Source organism: Suricata suricatta, chromosome 14 (assembly GCF_006229205.1).
Source record: "Suricata suricatta isolate VVHF042 chromosome 14, meerkat_22Aug2017_6uvM2_HiC, whole genome shotgun sequence".
NCBI classification, from domain to species: domain Eukaryota; kingdom Metazoa; phylum Chordata; class Mammalia; order Carnivora; family Herpestidae; genus Suricata; species Suricata suricatta.
This window is the reverse complement of record NC_043713.1, coordinates 14,157,349-14,177,496: the sequence shown is the minus strand read 5'-3', so window position 1 is coordinate 14,177,496 and position 20,148 is coordinate 14,157,349. Positions and strand designations below refer to the sequence as shown.

The 20,148-nt window shown below is 45.2% G+C and overlaps 1 protein-coding gene across 1 annotated transcript in view; it reads left to right on the top strand.

The window, feature by feature from the left end:
- The window catches only part of CDH20 (cadherin 20), a 201,546-nt gene that overhangs the window by 149,504 nt on the left and 31,894 nt on the right, over positions 1 to 20,148 (top strand). The window contains exons 2-5 of the mRNA XM_029921542.1: positions 4,790 to 5,189; positions 13,055 to 13,349; positions 13,884 to 14,003; positions 16,658 to 16,825. Coding sequence (XP_029777402.1) covers positions 4,944 to 5,189; positions 13,055 to 13,349; positions 13,884 to 14,003; positions 16,658 to 16,825 — 829 coding nt within the window. The 5' untranslated portion in view covers positions 4,790 to 4,943. The remainder of the gene's footprint in view (positions 1 to 4,789; positions 5,190 to 13,054; positions 13,350 to 13,883; positions 14,004 to 16,657; positions 16,826 to 20,148) is intronic.

The following is a 20,148-nucleotide window of genomic DNA, read 5'->3' as shown; positions in this document are numbered from 1 at the left end:
GCAGTAACAGCTTGAGTGAACACTGCAACTGCTGAGCCTTTAGGCTCGGAAGTTCCAGTTTCTGAGGAACTTGGAGAAAGGGAATCAGCGAAATACATGTCAGCAAAGTTAGAATAAGCAAGAGTGATGCCCACTTCTCTAAGAAATCTCCATGGAAATTAAGTACTCTTTATGTTTCTTCTTCTGGTCTATTAAAAGAAGGTCTACCAAAATTCCTCAATTCTAGACACACCATCTATTTAGTTATAGCCTCTTGGAGCAGTAAAGGAAGGAAATATGACCGTACTAAACATACACATGGACGCTCAGCAGTACCCATCTCAGAAATGCTAACTTTGGGGATGGGGAGCATCACCAGGCATGTGAGGCACAGCGTAGCCGAGTAGAAGTGAGAGCACAACCCAAATACAGGACACCTAGTACCTGGACAACCTCTTGTGGCTCCGTGGAGGGTCGATGGCCTCCGCAGAAGGGTAGCTTTGTGCAGGCTGGTATGCTGATGGCCACAAGAGAGGGATGAAGCTTCTACTCATTAATGGCTGCCCAGGGGGAAACTAAAGATGGCACATCTGTAGCAAATAAAAAAAAACCTTCTGGTCAGTGAAGGTCCTCCTCTTTCAGTACCCAAAACCACAGTATACTCCTTCTCCAAAACACATCCCCAGTGGTAGACTTTGGCCAGGAGCACAGACCTACACATGCAGGTTCAGGAATGCCGCAAGTTCATTTACGTGAGCAATGGAAGTATTTTCTTTATAGAACTCCACAGTGGGAATCTTGTTGTTCGTGAACTGTACATATTCAAAGATATTGTCATCATATGAATTTTTCAGTCCAATTTATACTCGCAACCACCTGCTTTGTTCTCTATGGGTTCTGTATCCTATTGCTGAAGCATTGGGACTCCTATGAAGTGAAGTAATTTTGCTCATATTTCTCAAGTGAGACCTTTGATTGAGAGGCGGGAGGGCATCGTGAGGCCGAGATGCGATCTGATTCGATGTCGTGGTACGCTGTCACAGCTCCCTGTGATATCTAGGGTCTTCACAGCTTCCTTTTTTTTTTTCTTTTTAAGTACATTTTTAAGGTTCTTTCCTTAAAAGTGATAGCTTAAGAAGTTTACTACCCAAAACCACAACACTACCCTCTGTATTTATCTCTCAAAGGCATGAGGCCACATCAGAAAATTAAAACACCTTCCCTTCATAGAAAGAGTCCGTGGCAGAGGCAACTGACTTTCTGCTTCTACAGAGATGTCATTAGAGCTTTACCGAGTAGTACTTCCATAACCATGAAAAGCTCAGGAAAACTGAAATAATGAAGAAAGAAATCCGAGGGAGACCATAAAAGCCCAGTTCATTTCAAGGAGAAAGCAGTAACCATCCCTTCCCCCTACATTTTAAATATCACAACGAATTTAAGTAATGAAATAAACAATTCACCAAGAGCACACTTTATCTACAACTTTAATTTCTTCCTACTGTGTTCATTACCAAGCTGTTTGCTTTCTTCAGGCAGGATGGGGGAAAAACTTTTAAAAGACTCATTTAACACAGAAGTCAATTTCCACTAATGTATTCTCGGTGTGGCAGATGTGGTCTTCAAAGCAGATCTATACACACCAGCATACATATATTAGCCTCTTCCTTTACACGAACAACAGAAATCAGCCCACCTTCAAACATGTCATCGCTGTTATCCCATAGGAAAAACATAAACAGAAGAAGCGTATTTTTTATAAAAAGTGAAAACGGGTTAGTATTTCTGACAGAACTGATTTCCCTTCACGTGTATCAACAGCCCGAATTTTGAAAAAATAATGGAACTTTTGTATCACCCAGATTTTACTTGCTGAAAAGTTAGGCAGGGAGGATTTTTCACGTCTTCTGCCCCGAGGAAGCGGGAATAAAGGGCCTTCCATCAACTGCAGCTATCAAGTTCTTTAACACACACAAGAAGAGTTTACAGGCACTGCGGGCTTCGACATCGTGTCTGTGACGTGGACAGGAGGGGGACCCGGACCAGCAGCGCTTCCACAGGACCACCGAGGGGCTCCACGGGTCCTCAGCATCCACAAGCCACCCTCGGCGTGTCCAGCGACAGGGAAGAACGTGAGGCCTTTGCGCTCATGTGTAGGAGGCCAAAGTGGGCAGGAAAGACGGATGAAACCTGAGGCAGCTGAGCTGCCTACAAAATATTCATCACAAAGATTCCAAAGGACACCCTTTTTTTTTCCTTGAGCTCTTCAGAGCACACCAAGGGAAAGACAGGGGGGGTTAACTGTCAAGAATGTATGCATGCATGCCTGGTTTGTAAGAGAGGAGAGAATGTAAGGGACAGTATTTAAAATCCCTCGAATTTAAAATTCAGCCAGTACAAGCAGGCAAGGGGGCATCTGCAAACCCCGGACACACAAACACGTATGCACCTGGGCACTGAGAATTCAAAAGCAGGAGGCTAAAACTAGCCAGAGAAAATACAAAATCGTCAAAAATAATGCTTAGGCAAAACGTACACATGTGAAACACAAACATTGAAGGAAACATTAAATAAAGTATATATATTGACTTCTAATTCTGATAAATGCAATCTGAAAAAAGAATTTTTCTCCATTCTACAGAGTTTTCTGATAGCTAGCTGGTCCTTCATTAGGCTCCCTTATATGGAAAAAAAATAATATTTTTACTACAGAATTAGGCTGGGCCAGGATCTACTACCCCATAGTACTTATCCCAGATTTAGAAATCTGTGAAATAATATATATACATTAAGTCCTTTCAGGATTTTGGTTCAAAAAGTGCCCATGAAATATGGTTCGGGCCCCAGCTTCGTCATGTTTACACAGGCGGCCGTTCGGATGCCAGCCGGCTCCCCAGGCATTGACAGCGCACGTTCGCCTGCATCCCCCCAGCAGACAGATCCGCGTGGTGGGCCCTGAAGGAGGTAGAATTGTGCCTCCCTACTTCCTAGGAGCAACGGAAGTTTACAGAGTGACTAAGTCAGAGGTAACCAAACTAGAACCAGAAGCCGAACTGCTGACGCGTAGCCTAACACCCTGGGGAAGTTACAGACAGGTTTGAGCCTCGCTCACGACACATGGCATAATACTGCTGTGACGACCCATCACAGTACTCTGGCGACAGCTTTTTGGGGTCATGCCCCTCAGTCCATTTCCTAGGTCCCTAAAACAGCACAGCTGTTTCTCACCAGTCTTTTTTGTTCATACATCTCCTCGGGTTAAGACTCCTTCTTCCACAACATGTCTCCTTAGATCAGAGAAACAGGAGCTGGGTTTCTTCCTACTGGTCCAAAGAGGAGACCGCTCATACTCGGTAGGCGACCTTCTAGCACACCATCATTCCTTATTAACAAACACGTCACCTTAAATTAGGTACACCTAGCTTGCTTTTACTTAACAGGCAATCTGCTGTAGAGCTAGAACTTGAGGCACAGCCTCCTCTTCTGTTACAGAAACTCCCTGGTCTTCCCCAGCTTGTCCGCTTTATCAGTTCTCACTGAAGTGATTTCTTACACAGAAATGAAATGGCATATTGTATGAAATGATTGTAAGATATCTTTTTAATTCCTTTGTTCATTTCAACAGCGAGTATCTGAGAGGACACTAAAACGAGTTCTGACGACAGGTAGAAGGTGGTATTGAGATGGCATCAATGCGTTCGTTTTAAACCACTTGTAGCAATGGAGCATTCTTTAGTTGCATGGGTCTGAACTCCCCAAATACCCACATTTGTTCTGAGACGATGTGCAGTTCTGCACATGAACAGTGAAAACATGACGCCTGCAGAAGTCACTTCGGCTGTCTTGACCGAGTGGTGGGGGTGCTGCGCCATTTCATTATGCCCAGCCAAAGTCAAGGAAGAAAAGGTTGATGAGGTCATAGCCTAAGAGTGAGGTCACCAGCTAATCTGACTCCATAGCAACAAAAGAAGTTTGACAGATGAAAAGGTGTCCCCAGGGTAGAAGGCAACATCCCTTTGTCTAAATGATACTTTTGGATCAGGGAAAAAATGTGTTGGCTAGCCTCTCTCCACATGCCCACAGTCGCATGTGACTAATGGCACTTTAAAGTCTGCTGTGAGTGAAATAACGATTAGCTGACCGTTCGAATCCTGGAAAGGTCACATTAGCAGCCCCTCTCGGTGCTTCAGAGCCGAAGCGGCAGAGTGTGAAGCTCAGATTCCACCAGGAGGTCAGAGAAGGATTAGAGTCAGAGAGTGATCTCTGGCTGCTTAGGAATGAAGTCCAAGATTCCTAATATTATCAATAACATGGGGTAGACACAAGATAATTGTGGGTGGCAAAAAAAAAAAAAAGAGAGAGATTTACTTTTGGTTTTTTAATAAGCCAAGAAAAGCAGTTGGGCTAATGAAAATATTAGTTATTAGCTGTAAATTTTGGAAATGAATGCTATTTTTAAGAGTTTAGGAGGCTGTCTGATCATAAATATTTCAAAGAGCACACTATTAATCCAGGCCAATCAATAATACAGCATAACCCTCCAGCTATGATTCCAATGAGAAGAAATTTATTCACCAGTTTTATTCCCACTGAAATCCACATCTAAAACCTTGCGATTGATTATAGCTAGATAGGTTGTCTTCTTTTTATTAAAATATTATTTGTTATTCAAACATTTCTAAAGCAATAACATGTTATGACTCTAATTCATTGAGTAGAGAACCGAATATTCACTGACATGCCTTGAAAACTTGCTCTAAGCCCACAGGAAAGAATCTGACATCACAGTGTGTTCTCCTTAACTTGACAGGAAGTCAACTTCAGGCAGACGGACTTGAATCGGGATCTCATTTGAGAAGCATAAGAGTCCAGTAAACGTCATTCGTTAATTTTTATTTGGAAAATCCTGAAGTTCCGGTGGCTTTATCATCCTGTACTTCACTTTCTGAAAACCTGGCAATCCCATGTGGACTTCTGGTAGAATGAGCAATGCAAAGAGCTGGCTGGGACTTGGCATGTCCTTGTGTTTCTGGGGATTGATGGACCTTACGACCCCCGTCCTCTCCAGCACGCCAACACCGCCAGGCAAGTTAGAAGCACTCCTGTCAGACAAGCCACAGTCACACTCGCGGACAAAGAGGAGCTGGGTTTGGAATCAGTTTTTTGTTCTGGAAGAGTACACTGGAACCGACCCTTTGTATGTCGGCAAGGTAAGAATGGCCACATAGATACCTTATCAGGGTGCTGAATCCTGAAAGAGAATATGAATATGAACCATGTATGAAAAGGTCACTGAGCCTGTGTTTGGGTCCTGAGAACAATTTTAACTAGCAGTGTATTCCTTGACAGCTAGCTGAAATCTAATTTTTGCTTTGTCAGTTACCAGTCAGAAAAGGAATGATTTCTCTCCTTGTTCATACATCTGTTCTAAGTGAGGAAAAAAAACAAAGAATTGGATTTTGGAGGAAAAGCCGGGACCCTGCAAGAAACTTTCACTTTCCAAAAAAGGCAGCAGTAGCCTGGGGAACTACAGGACGGGGAAGAAAGAAACTGGGAACTGCAGAGGGAAAGTGGAGGGGGTTTTTTCACTTCGATTTGTTTTGGTACTTTTTTTTTTTCCGAAGCATTTCCACAGGTATTGCCTGGGGCCGTAATTTAATAGAAAAAAAAAAGAATAAAACATTCTTCATTTCAGAAGATCCTAGCATGTGCTTTAGAATAGCTGGAGACAATCAATGAATATATTTATAAACTTTACACTCGAATTCCCTTGATTTATCTATCATCATTTCACTTTTAATCCAGGCCTTCTCCTGTGTTTACTTTATTTGGATGCTAATCAGAGACCATTTTGTGAAAGCAACCAAGTGAGAGAAAAGGGGAAACATGGACCTAATTAGAAAATAAATAATTCATTCAAATGATAACTTAAATGCTTGTTTAGCTCAGATGCTAAGAAAGTGGCTTCACAGTCAAACACGTGTGGGTTCAAAACCCAGCTTTGCCAGCTGCTTCAGGAGGGCCTCCAGACAGGACACGAGCCCCACTGGCCTCTGTTTCCTCAAACATCAAGTGGGGATAAGAGAACCACACCTTCCCACGAGCTGTCTCCGCCACTCCCACCCACTTCCGGGTTCAGATTGGACTTGGCTGCTGCATGAGAGTTGTGTTTCGTGCTCCCAAGGACCTCCCTACTACCAAACCTTACAGTTTCATGTTATAGAACCGCCCAACATGGCCTCAGAAGCTGCCGACTAGTCCTTCCTTTTTGACTCTTTTCTCTCTCTCTATCTCGTGACTGGCACAATCCCATTTTTCTTCCTTCCTTCTCAGCCTCTTTGCTGGTCTTCTCCCTTCACCTGACCTGACCCCCTGTGTTAGTGGTCCACCTAGTCAGCTCTGCCCTGGGTCTCTTCTCTACCCACATTCAGTCTCTGGATGGACTTGCCATCCCCCCTGATTTTAAACACCACCTCTAAATGAACAAATCCAAAATTTGCATCTCTTGGCTCGGGCCACTTGTCTGGCCTTCAGACTCCTAAGCCCCACTGCGTATGTGCTAGCTCCCCTTTTAGGGCTCAAAGCCCTCCAAATTGCGGCATTTCCGCTAATGAATTCTTGGTTTTCCTCCCAAACCGAGTCCACCCACCCCCGCACCTTCCCTATGTCCGCACTGCCATCATTCAGTTTATAAAACCTTTCCGTCCCGCACGTGCTCTCCACCTGCTAAGTGTCAGTCCTTTGCCAAAACACATCCCCAAATCCTTCATTTCTCCTGCCCCCCACTCCGACTGCTGCCTCTCACCTGTGCAAACACCTACACTCCCCACCAGCGTCCACGCCTCCGCCCACATTCTTCCAGCCCATTCTCCACTGTGAGCGTCGGGCCACGTCCCTCGGCCTCCATCCTTCAATGTTGTTCCCACTGTCCTCTGAGTCATCCAGCCTCCTCCCCATGGCTACGGCCACTCCTCTCTGACCCAGCCTGCCTCCTGGCCCCCGCCACACCACAGGCCACCCTTTCTGCCCCTTGCTCTCCTGTTCCAGAGACATGGCCTCCTGGTATTTCCTACAACTTGCCAAGCTTTGCCTTATTGTTCCTTAATAAAATATTCTTCCTCTAGCTTCTCTTGATGGAGAGGTTGGCTTCTCCTCACTTTTCAGGGCTCATTTTGAATCTAGGTCTTCCTTGACCATTCTCTAAGGCCCCTCGGTTAGACTCTCTCACTACCTCTAGTCACAACCCACAATATCTCAGTCATTTGTTTATTTACAGGAGTATTGTCTGAAGCCTTTGGACTAGACTATAATAAGAGCAAGGACATTGTTCCCATTTTGTTCCGAAGGCCTAAACAGCACCTGTCACATAGAAGGTACTCAAAAAGATATTTAATTAGTGGATACCTCGTGGTGTAGTAAGGATTAAATGAGCTAACACATGTAAAGTGCTTAGCACAGTACTTGGTCCAGAGTAAGATCTTAACAACCATTACTCTGTAGCTACTCAACTTTAGTAGTGAGAGTGGTGGTAACAGTGGGAGCGGTGCTAACTGTGGGAGACAGGGATTTTGTTACAAGAACTCAGTAGCTCAGGATGCATATACCAAATGCAGCTACAGATCTCTTAGCCTCAAATATCTGTGGCTCTGACTTATTCCTTTCCTTCTGTCCTCCCTCATGCACAGCCAGTCACCACATCTGTCAGCATCTCCTTGCCAGCCTCTCTCAGAGTCGCCTCATCCTCTCCAGGCTCTGTCATTACTGTGGTCCGTCTGCTCCTCACGAGTAGATTAACTAAGCCACTGCCCATCTCCCTATAGAGAGGATCTTCCCATTCCTCCCCCCAGGACTCCGGACACTCATCTCCTTGAAGCACCCTTCCTGTCATGCAGCTCCTCTGATTAAGAAAGCCTTGTAGCTCTGATGCTTACCAGAGCTCTTAGCATATAGTTCAGGAGCTTGCAGAAACTGAGGCCTCCTACCTTGCCCAGCCCTCTCCCACGATTTCTCAATCTAGTCCTGATCCCAGTCACACCGGCCCCCTTTCTGGCTCTGACACACCCACGGCATCTGTCCCTACCTCAGGCGTGCACACAGGCTACTGCCCTGCACAGGACACGCAATCACCACCTCTCTTTCTATTCAATCACATTCAGATTTCTCAAGGCCCTAGCTTAAAGGCCACTGCCATTACGAACACATCTTCTATCTATTCAGAATTCCAAAGACTTCTAGCTACTTATTATTCATAAAATATTTCTTCCAACTAGACATAAGTGACTGCTGCTAACGTAAGTTTCAGAACATTCACTAGTATTCAGTAGTTGCTTTGTGTGCCTGTGTAATCTAGAGCCCCCTTCCCTCCCAGGGGTAGAAACTGAGATGCCATCTGTGGCCTTCCCTACGCTTCTCCAACACTGAGCACCTGGCACAGAGCAGGACCTACAAAACTACTGAAAGATGAGGGTGGCCAATGGTTACGGGGCTACCACAGGACCATGCGCAGGCACAGCCACACTGAGTGGGCCATTTAATCATCAGAACAATGCTGTGAGGCGAGTGTGATTCACTACTTTCCAATAATGAGCCGACTGAACACAGCTCAGAGAGGTTAGCTTACTGCCCAAAGTTGCAGAGAAGGTACCAGGAAATCTGCCGCTGAAACCACGGGTTTTCCTTTTCACTGCCCTGAGCCCTGGCCGGAGAAATACACAGAAGAGCCGGTGGCCTTAGCGTGACACCAGGAATCCAACCAAGCCTGGGGAAACTTGGCTGTGCAGCACCCTCCAGTACTCATGATTAGCGCCCACCCTTTCCTAACTGCCCCAACCCAGGACACAGAACACCCTGCACATCTCTGATCATCTTACCCAACCAACCCTGCGCAGCCACTGCAGCAAGGTGTGACCTCCACATTTTACATTCACCTACCCAGGCACTTTCCCCTCCTCACTTTGTTTTGAAAGAGAAGTCATCCACATTTCCTTCTGTCTCCCACCAGGGGGGCATTCAGCTTGTCACCTAGAGCTCTGGAAGATGTCTGTTTAGAGAGCTTGCCTGAGTATTTGCTTATTTCAGAAGGAGTATGGCAACAATTATCAGCAGTAATTGGCATGGCCTTATAAAATCCACACTGGGCTTTCCAGGGACACGGCAGTGTCGAGTTAAAGCTGGATTATATTGACACATGCAAACGGGGGTGCAGAGAGCCTGTGCCTGGACACGAAGCGTGCTTCCAAGGCACGCTGAGCTCCACCTGCACGGAAGCTGTCCGACCACAAAGTGTAAGCACTTCTACATTCCTGGAATTGTACAAGGTGCCATGAGCGATGACAAAAGAGTGAAAAACACTTGTTTTTAAAATCCTAAATCAACCAAGATTTGTCATAATCTGCATGCAGCCCATCATTCACTGCTCCTTTGGCCAAAGATCTTATAAGCTAATGCATTAGTAGGTTAAGTAGGATACCTTATTCTGTCTGGATTTGGGGGAGAAGAATGTTTTCCCAAGATGTACGTAAGCATGCTGCCAACTCCATTCCAGAAGTTCCTCACCGGTCTTCAGAGGAGCTGGTACTCAGGCAGCATTAGTTGAATTAGATACGGACAAACAGAAAACACATTTTTATTACACTGCCAATTTGCTGGGTGACTTAGGGAAAAGCTCTCGATGCCTCGTGTTTGCAACCGTTACAACCAAATGTGTCTTCCACGGCTGGGGAACCCTAATAAATGTGCTACCGTGCTGCTTCTGAAGCTGGGGTCTCTCGGCTCTGTGTCCGCCCAGGACGAGGGCTCTTTCCAATCAGCTCCCACTGGGTTCTGACAGTAGAATGTACTAGAGTGAGAACCAGAGGCAGGAAGAGGGAGAAGGGACTTGCTCCTGGAAGCCAGCAGGTGGCCCGGGTTCCCGAACACTCCCCCGCGCCCAGCACAGCACCAGCCTCCCCACACCCGCTCAGCAAAGCAGCACGACTGGAAGGTGCGCCCTTCTCAGAAATCAGAGTCTGAAGTCTGGGAGAAACGGGTGCTAGGAGGCACCCACTACGGACCTGAAGCCCCAGCCTCAGGCGGCAGCACTCCCTCCTCTGACGCCTCAGGCCCAGCCTCCTCCAAACATGCAGATTCCAGAAGCCCCAACTGCTGCCCCCACGGTCCCCCAGCCAGAGGAACGCTAGCTGTCTCCTGGAATTTCTCTCTCTCCAATACTTCCGTGTTCCCTTTCTGCCTTTTCAATCCTCCGTATTAAATTCACTCTGCTATCGTTTAGATTTTGTTCCCTGACTGGGTCCTGAACTGATACAATTATATTCCTCAGAAAACAGTTCTGTGTAAGCAGCGTCTGGTCCCTTTCACAGCTGGTCCCCATTTCTTCCTGTTCATGAGAGGCTTGACACGCTTCTCTGCGGACACCCTCTTGTTCCATCCTCCCTCTCCTCTCCCTCTTGCACAGGGGCTGGCTCGCTCACACACACACACACACACACACACACACACACACACACACACACACACACAGAGGCTCCCTGAAAGATGCTTGCTAGCTCTTCTGAGACAAAGGGAACATGATTTCACAAAAAGCTTTAACCCTAACCTTATTCCCTACATCACCCATTCAATACACTTTCATTGAGCATTTGCTGCATGTAAGAACACACCCTGAGGTCAAAGCCACATGGTCCCTGCCTTCCAGGAAGCCACCAGATAGAGACTTCCCCAAATTCTTCTCCCAGTACAGACAAAAACAAAGAGAACAGATCTGAGGTCAGCCCAGACTGTACCACCCTCGGCCCGCCAGGTGGCTCCTAAAGAACCAGAACCCTCTGCAGCAGCAATGATTTTAGTCTTCTGTTTCGGAGTAAGCTCTCTCCATAGGCAGAACACTTATGTTTTAAGGTCCACAGGACCAAACTTCTCAGGTAATACACAGAACACCCAAAACACTCCTGTGTACTTCCTTTATATCAGCTATTTTTTCTTCCCCCTCAATAATCTGCCAGGCCCTAAATGAACCTATTTCATTCTAGGTAAATGTTCTATGCCACATGCCCTAAGATGACGTGTCTTATATATATACGCAACAGAATTTTTAAATTAAAGCACATCCCAAGGTCCTTGCTCTCCTCTGCCCAATTCCATCCACTTGCCTGGAAACACAGTTCCAGATGGAATGATTTCTTTGTGACAAGGTCCCAATAAAATGGCTTTCTGTTCCACACAATAAGAGCTGGCCACCTCTGCTTTTGTTTTTAACTGCATTAACAGAAGATATGGATTGCAAAAAATAATAATACTGTATATGGAATGAGGAAATGTGAGAATTGCATATTCTAAAGAGAATTCTTTAAGTAGAAAAAAAAGTCCACAGCTATTTTTTCGGCCAATTTTCTTCTCTTACTTCTCTTCTCCCATCCAAGTACTAACCAGGCCCGACCCTGCTTAGCTTCCGAGATCGGGCTCCTTCACGGCAGTATGGCCGTAGACTCTTCTCTTCTCTAGGTAAGACACGGCTGAATTCCTCTAGGCGGTAAAATAGCTGCCGGCGAGATTTGGCCTCCAAACCCACCCTTGTCTGATGACGCTGCGAATGCGTGTTCAGGTGTCCTGGTACCTGCGGTGTTCAATCCTCAGGGCAACACTGTCCTAACAATGCCTCACGCAGCCTGCTGCAGCCTGTATGGTTAGACTGTGCGTAATAAAAGGCCAACAGGTGGTTTCTGCTGTCTCTGCGGAACTCCTGAAAATGGGAAGGAAGTAGGGAAGAGCTGGGGAGGTTAATACCCTTTCTCTATGCATATCCCCATTATCATCACCATCATCATAATCGGCCCCATTTATAGAGGTCCTAGTACGGGAGGGGCAGTGTGCTCGGTGCTTTACATACATTACTTTCTAATGATCCCAACAACCCTCTAAAGATATATTAACAATGTTCTTCACATGTATTATATCAAAAATGTGAGACTAACAAACATCCAATACTTTGTCAAGGACCCTCAATTTATAACTGCCTTCGTGTTTTAGACCCCCCACCATACATCTGTCCCACTAGCCAAAGTGCAACACTGGTTGCCTAGTTTATAAACTAAATCTCTTACCCGTGCTGAGTGCTAAAATCCAGGTAGCCACAGACTTAATGGTGGTCCCCACCAGAGAGAAACTGCTATGATATGATAACACAAAATTCCCGGATTCTTGCCACAGAGCTATATCTATAATCACAGATGCAGAAATTTCTTTCTAGGCCTACTACGAAAATAGGGCCCTGGACTCCTTTTGAGAGTGCGTCAGTCATTACAAAGTAATCCAGGAGAAAACACAGTTGGACGGGCAGATAAAAGCATGTCCCATCCACATACAGATTTGAAGGATTCAATTACAAGCCCGGGAAATGGTCCCACCAAAGAGAGATATCCTGCTGCAAAGGAGTAACGACCTCCAGTAAATCCATGCTGACACCTGAAGCGTAAGCACCCTTAGTCCTGCTGAACGCAATTACTGGGCTAGGACCACGGCATCAGAGACTCCCAAGTGTCCCAGGAGGTCCCTCACAATTCCCAGCGCAGCGCCCAGAGCCTATTCTTAAATTAGTTCATCAGGTTTTCAGGCAACTTGAATCAACAGAAGGTTTTTGAAACTAAAAAATTTAGTTTATGTCAAACACTTTATTTTTAAATGTTAGGCTTGTTTATTTCTTTCCTTATGTGGAAATGCTAGCTTCCTCCTTAGATATTTGCTCCTATTCTCATGTTGGGGGCCTATACTTCCCAGAACTCCTGGTTTTGGACTACTCAGGAAAAAGAACCCTGAAATTTTGTAGTTAGTCCAGGATACTAAATATGATGTGGAAAAAATTTACTTATTCATCAATCTGTATTTGCTCCTTGATACACTCATGTTCAATGTATGTTAGTTCTTTGTAGACCAACATTTTAAACACCGGACTAAAAAAACAAAATTATTCCTGTTTGAAAGGAGGTCATAAGTTTGGACCAAACTGATAATCAATGTATTTCCAACACCTGTTCATATCCGTAATGAGATCTCGAGTTTCTGTGTTTGTTTGTTTTCCCAGCTCCATTCGGACATGGACAGGGGGGACGGATCCATCAAATACATCCTCTCAGGAGAAGGTGCAGGCGTCGTGTTCACCATCGACGACACCACTGGAGACATCCACGCCATTCAGAGGCTTGATCGAGAGGAAAGGGCCCAGTACACTCTACGGGCTCAAGCCCTGGACAGGCGGACAGGGAGGCCGATGGAGCCAGAGTCTGAGTTCATCATCAAAATTCAAGACATCAATGACAATGAGCCCAAGTTCCTGGATGGACCTTATGTCGCCACTGTGCCAGAAATGTCACCAGTGGGTAAGGTGGAGAGTCACTGATTCTCACAAGGAGCGGTTCCTCTACAGAAGGTCACCCTCTCTATACACAGAGAAAGAGAGAATGAGCAGAACAGCTCACAAATTATAAAACTGGACCAAAAATGACCACCAAGTCCTTAGGCAGGAAACTATGTAGACACTGAAATCAGACATATTAAAAAATAATAGTAATAAGAAGCCTAGCATTGTTATTCGGTTCTGATTCTTAAAAGATAGATGATAGAGAGATACATGTTTGGTTCACAAGGGAGAAGCATTTGGTATTACCAAAGAGCAATGAAGAACTCAAAGCCTGTGCTCCTCTTGCTGGTTACTAAGAATTTAAAACACAAATAACTCTTGTCCCACTAGAGAGGCACAAGAGAGGAGTTATGGAAGGCTGACCTCGAAAGGGGTGCGCCCAAGGAAACAAACATAACGAATCCAAATGTTGTATGTAAGGCTGCCCATTCAGGCTTGCATCCAGCCTGTAGCAATTCAACCTGAACAGGTTTCCACCATCTCTCTTCCTCAGGGACCTCTGTTATCCAGGTGACAGCCACAGATGCTGATGATCCAACCTACGGCAACAGTGCCCGGGTGGTGTACAGCATTCTCCAGGGCCAGCCATACTTTTCTGTGGACTCCAAAACAGGTATCTGATGCGAGTTGTCCGAGGTGGTTGCTTTATTCCCTGTTAATTCATAACGGCTGCTTATGGCAAACCCAACTCTCCTTTTCCGGGACTCTCTAGGGACTGTATTAACCAAAGAAGATTGTTCCAAGTCTTAGGATTAAGCCGGGAAACTAGGACTGCCCTAGTGGGTAAGAGCAGTGCTATATATAGACAGCATACAGAGTGTGACCGGAGAGGCCAGAAAGCCTGCCTGCACCAAGGTATATCCCCACTCACCTTCAATAACTCCTACAGCTGCATTTCCCCCCAGGGATGGTCTTTTATCACTCCAGGAAGACCTGAGAGGATTGACACATTAACCTAGGCCCGCCTGAGAACGAGGATCAGGATCGTTGATTTTGAAACTATGAAGAGCCTTAGGGAAATCATCCAGTCCATCACTGGTCACTTAGCAGATAAGGAAATCAGGAACGGAACCGAGCCCTAACAAAGTACTTCTATTTATCGTTCTGTCCCCTGACATGTGGTCTGATGCTCTTCCCCTGAGCACCCTGCACCAAGCAGAGAACGCTGCCAGAATAAATGGATGCTGGGACACATAGGTTTTGTTGGGGGGGGAAGAGGGGGGGGAGATCACAGAGCGTGGGATGTGGCCCCCCAAAAGGCAGGTGCTGAGTGGGCAGCTCTAGCAGGGGGGTCCGCACAAAGAACTGGATGGGTAAGGAGGAATGTGGCAGAAAAGGACAAACCAACAGAAGTTCGATTTTGTTTTTCTGTTTTGTTTCTTTCCGTTTCACCTAAGAGCTATGACTACAGAATTTGTTTTATCATTATCTCACACTTGTGCCAAGTTTTCTTCCTTTTCACATACTTTTCACAGACGTTACCAAACTTGAGCCTCCTATTATTGTTGTGAACTCACAAAACACATGCACGTGCCATCAGTCCCATTTTACAGACAGGAAAACTGAAGACCTAAGAGTAATTAACAAGGACTTAAGTGAAGAAACTTAGAGCCACAGAAGCAGAGTAAATGGTGAACACTCAAAGTCACCTCTCTGTTTGAAAGAGAAAAAATACATTTCCATTAGCAGCCTGATAGAATTTTTTTTCCCCAGAAGTCCTAAGGGGAACCAGGCATTCAGAAAATTGTATCATAAAAGTAGAAAGTGGGGGAGTATAAATTAGTAGGAGGAAAGAAAAAAGGTTGCAGTGAGGGATATCTATAAAATAGTAACTTTAACAATTCTACAAATGGGGGGGAGGGGCAAGGGGAAGTGAGGGGAAGCCCACAGGGAAGAAAAATACAGACATAAGAGGGTAATGTGTCCTTTATATCCTAAGAAGAACGTTACATTATTTTGACAGCTCCCAGGGGGCATCTTTAGTGTTAAGGTCAAAAATACATGAAAAGATAGTTACTGCTGTGCCCGCTGGGCATTTAAAAAAGGAAAATGCTGCATATTTTACTTTAGAATGTTGTTAGCATAATGTACACTATTGGAGTAAACTGGAGACGGGTTTGTGGCCCCCAGTCTCTTCTGTTTGCATGCAGAAGGTCTACTCAGCCAAGGGTCATGCTGTAAACTTGCAGTAAAAAGCCTTTAATCTTTGCCTAGAGTGTTAGAGAGGTCAGCTCTTCTAAGTGGCAGGGCTAAAAGGGAGATAAAACAATACAGCACATCCTTAGCAGGATCAAAACAACACCTTTCACTGGGTTCTGATTTAGACTCCTCTTCTTAAATGACACTGTGTCATCCCAATATAACGCTGCTCTTCACCGTATGGGGGAGTTCATCCCCTCTGCATGTTAAAAATGAACAACTCAACAGAGCATCTTTCATGTGAGTGAAAATCATGGAAATCAGTGAAGCGCAGAGGTAAGCAGAACGTAATAAAACCGAATGGATATATAACAAAAGGAAAGCAAATCAGAATTCCAAACCTGCTTGTAGGTATTGGGGAGGCAGGGAAAAGCAGACTACAAGTGAGCTGCTGAAAGAAACGTCATTCACACTACAAGGGCTCCAGGGGCTAAAGAAAGCAAGCTGAAAGAGAATGATCTACAATCACAGATTTGCAGACATATGAGGCTGTTTTCCAGACCCAAAGCCCCGTTTTCTCTGGTCCAACAGAGACCCTTGAAATCGCCCTGGAAGGCCAGTCCCTAACTCTGTTGGAGAACCACTGCTGCCACCTCCTGTTCTCTCCTGGTAATGCTGCCAAGGGATACGGGCCCTGAGCTCTTCCTGTGGGAACAGTGCCTCATCACCATTTGTTTAATTAAGTGCAGCATTTTTTTGAAACTAGAATCCTGACCTCAAGTTTAATAAAATACAGATGATTTGCATCTCGATTCTAGACATTAGCAATGCACAGGGAAGAAACCTAGAAGCGAATCTTAGACACTGCATCTGTGGTTTTGTTTAAAACAAAACCTTTGGGCACCTGAGTGGCTCAGTGGGTTAAGCATCTGACTCTCCGTCCCAGCTCAGGCCATGATCTCACAGTTCGGTTCCCGTTCCCACTGACAGCACAGAGCCTGCCTGGGATTCTCTCTCTCCCTTTCTCTCTGCCCCTCACTGATTCAAGTGTGCATGCTCTCTCTCTCTCTCAAAATAAATAAATAAAACGTTTTAAAAAATGAAAACGAAATCTTCTCTATCCTGCAGGTGTCATTAGGACAGCTCTCATGAACATGGACCGAGAAGCCAAAGAATACTACGAAGTGATTATCCAAGCCAAGGACATGGGAGGGCAGCTTGGAGGGCTAGCTGGCACCACGACGGTCAACATCACCCTCTCAGATGTCAATGACAACCCACCTCGCTTTCCCCAGAGTGAGTACCTAGCCAGCGAGAGTACAGGTCTCAGACCAGAGGGACGCACCTGCCACAGATGTGAAAGAAACAGGCGGTCTCAGCTCCTCCTTGAGTTCAGTTATCCATGGGTTCCCTTCCCACATTTCTCGTGCAATTCTCCCATAACCACTTCCTTTCTGGGTCCCAACATCCCACGGCACTACACCAGTGTTTCTCACTTTTTTCATTATCACCTCTCTCTGGAGCTCTTTTAGACTTTTCCTTTCTTCTTGATCACCATGCCCTGCACCCTGCCCCATAAAATTAAATACTAAGGAATAAGATTTTGTTGGATAGGAGTGAACTTCAGAAAGCTACAAACCACGGCAGCATCTAAGGTTTTTTTTTCAGATCTCCCCCTTCCCCGAACCAATGTTTGTCCCCTAGGAGACCAAACTGCCCTGCTGAGGATGCACACAGAGAAACTAAGCCAAAACTGCAAGTCAACACACAGCAGCCCGTCTGACTACCCAACCAGTCAACCCACAAGAGCACCAAGTACCTGCTCTGCGATCACACTGGCCATGACGGGTACAAGATGCCTGAGGCCCAGTCTCGGCCCCCGTGAGGCTTAAAATCCAGCTGGGGGTACACAGCCTAAACTCGCCAAAAGTTAACCAAGAAGTAGCATTTGCCATGTCACTTGAGTAGTAATGGAACTGTCACAATTAACTAAGAAGGCTTCACAGAAGGATGATACCTCAACAGGGGACTAAAAAGTATAAAAGATTTAAATTGGAAGAAAGGAAAACATTCCAGAAGGCAAAAGCCATTAATTCACTCAAACAAATATTTGTTTCAGGCACCATCCAGGTATGGCATATAGAGCGGTTTATAAAACAAAATCTCTGCTCTCCCAGAGCTCATTCAAGTAGAATCTGAATATAAGGAAAAATATATACATCTACAAGAGAAAGACCCGGAACTAAAGTCACAAACGGAATTTTATGTTCAAAGACCCCCTGAAAGTGGAGACCTGCTCTTTAGTGTTTCAAATGTGTTATATTTCTAATGGAAGTCAGTGAAAAGTTTTTGAGCAAGACAGAGACATAAAATAAGGCTAATCTGATAGCCAGGTACAGGAGGGGTTGGCAAGAGTGGAGACTAGAAGCTGGGGAACCCATCAGAGGGCTTTTACAAAGGTCAAGATCTGAACTGATACGGACTTAAGGAACCAGCAGAAGGAATGGAGTGGGACCAATGAGAAAACATGGACTTCTGTCTCCTGATTTCCTGGCTGAAGGAAACATGGCAAAGGGTGGAGTCAAAGACGACTACCATGTTTCGGGTCTAGGCGACAGGGAGAAGAATCGTCGTCGTACTGATGGAAACAGAGAATGCATAAGGGAACCAGAGGCAGGGAAGGAGGAAGACAAATAGGGATTTGCATATGAAGTGAGAGCAGGACAGTCTGAACGCATGTCCTTAAGGAAGGTGAAAATACAGAGCTATAACTGTGGAATGGAGCCCAGGAACAGAGAAGGGAATCTGAGAATCAGATGCCTAAAGGGAACAGTTGGAGAAATGAGAATAGCAGGCACAATTCCAGGTAAAAGACTTAATGAGGGAAATCAGGCTTAAAAAAAAAAAAAAAAAAAACTAAAACTACACTAAACTAAGACCAGAGTCAAGCCAGACTATTAGCTGAGTGGCTATATTCTGAATCAGCCAGACTGAGTAAGCCATCTCTTTTCTCTCTAGAAAGACAGGAAGTTCCAATACTCACATACAACTGGTGTACACAAAGACCCCAGGAGATTTCACCAAACCAAAAGGCAGATACTAGGTAAGAATTTCACAAATGGTGCAAACAAGTAGGCTGAGAAGTTGACTGGTTCTACCGGACAGAGCATCACGGAACAGTCTGTGAAATGCCCTATGCACTGGTTTCTTACTGCTTTGCCAATTCTGTGGGTTCTATCTTTATTACTTTACAAATGGCTCACGTTGCACATACTCTATACTATAGATTCCTGAACATCCTTAAACTACCCTATTTGGCTTTTTAAACTGGACACTAGAGGGTATCTCCAATGAATGTCTTTCTCTAAGAAAGAAAGGGCAAAACAACCATGGAATTATGTAGCTCCTAAGGGGGTGGATCTGGACAAACTGCAGGAAAGTCCCATCACCCCAAACCTGCCAACTTCACAACAACATAACAAACACAACAAGAACCAGGGTTTTAGTCCTACCCCGCAAGCCAACATCTTAACATCCATTCTAAAGCAAACATTTTGAGTTGTCACTTTTTCAAAATTATAGAGAATCTAGCACAGAGCAAAAGCAAGGGCTATATTGCACAGAAGATGAAATGCAAATACGTAACAGTAATTGCCACTGGGGAGTCTGGGTGGCTCAGTCAGTTAGGCATTGAACTCTTGAATTCAGCTCAGGTCATGATCTCACAGTTCCTGGGTCTGAAACCCGCCCCGCGTCAGGCTCTCTGTGTGCTGTCAGCACAGGGCCTGCTTGGGATTCTCTCTCTCCCTCTCTCCCTCCACATAAACATGGAGCCTAACGTAGGGCTTAATCCCACAACCCTGGGATCATGACCTGAGATGAAATCAAGAGTTGGATGTTCAACCGACTGAGACACCCAGGCGCCCCTTGACTGCTCATTTTAAAAATTCAATTTTCTGGGGTATCTGGGTGGCTCAGTCAGTTAAGCGTCCGACTTTGGCTCAGTCCATGATCTCACCGTCTATGAGTTCGAGTTCGGGGTCTGTGCCGACAGCTCAGAGCCTAGAGCCTGCTTCAGATTCTGTGTCTCCCTCTCTCTCTGCCCCCTCACCCGCTCATGTTCTGTCTCTGTCTCTTAAAAATGAATGTTTAAAAATTTTAAAAAAAAATCAAGGCAGAAAAAAATTCAATTTTCCTTCTTTCTTATAAATATTTCCATAATTTGATCATGGGATATTGTCCAAATGAAATGATGATTATTTTATGTTAAACAAGCTCAGTTACCTAACTGAACCAAATACAACAGAATATCAAGATCTCAGGCTATTTATTTCTAATACAATGCATCATGGGTAGAAATCTTACATACATGCTTGTTTAAACACAGAACACATAGCTTTCCTGGTGTAGGAAATACACCTGTTTGTTTTTCCCAAAAGTTCTGCAATAGCAATGTCTAACTCATCAACAACTTTGGAAGAGAAGGGAAAGAGATCATGAAATCCAAGTGCCTGCCAGCTTAGTACAGACATTAGCAATGTTCTGGCTCATCCTCGCAAAGAACAGGCTTTATTTCTTCTCCTGCACAGGGGAGGGTGCTGTTCGCTGGCTGGGTGCTG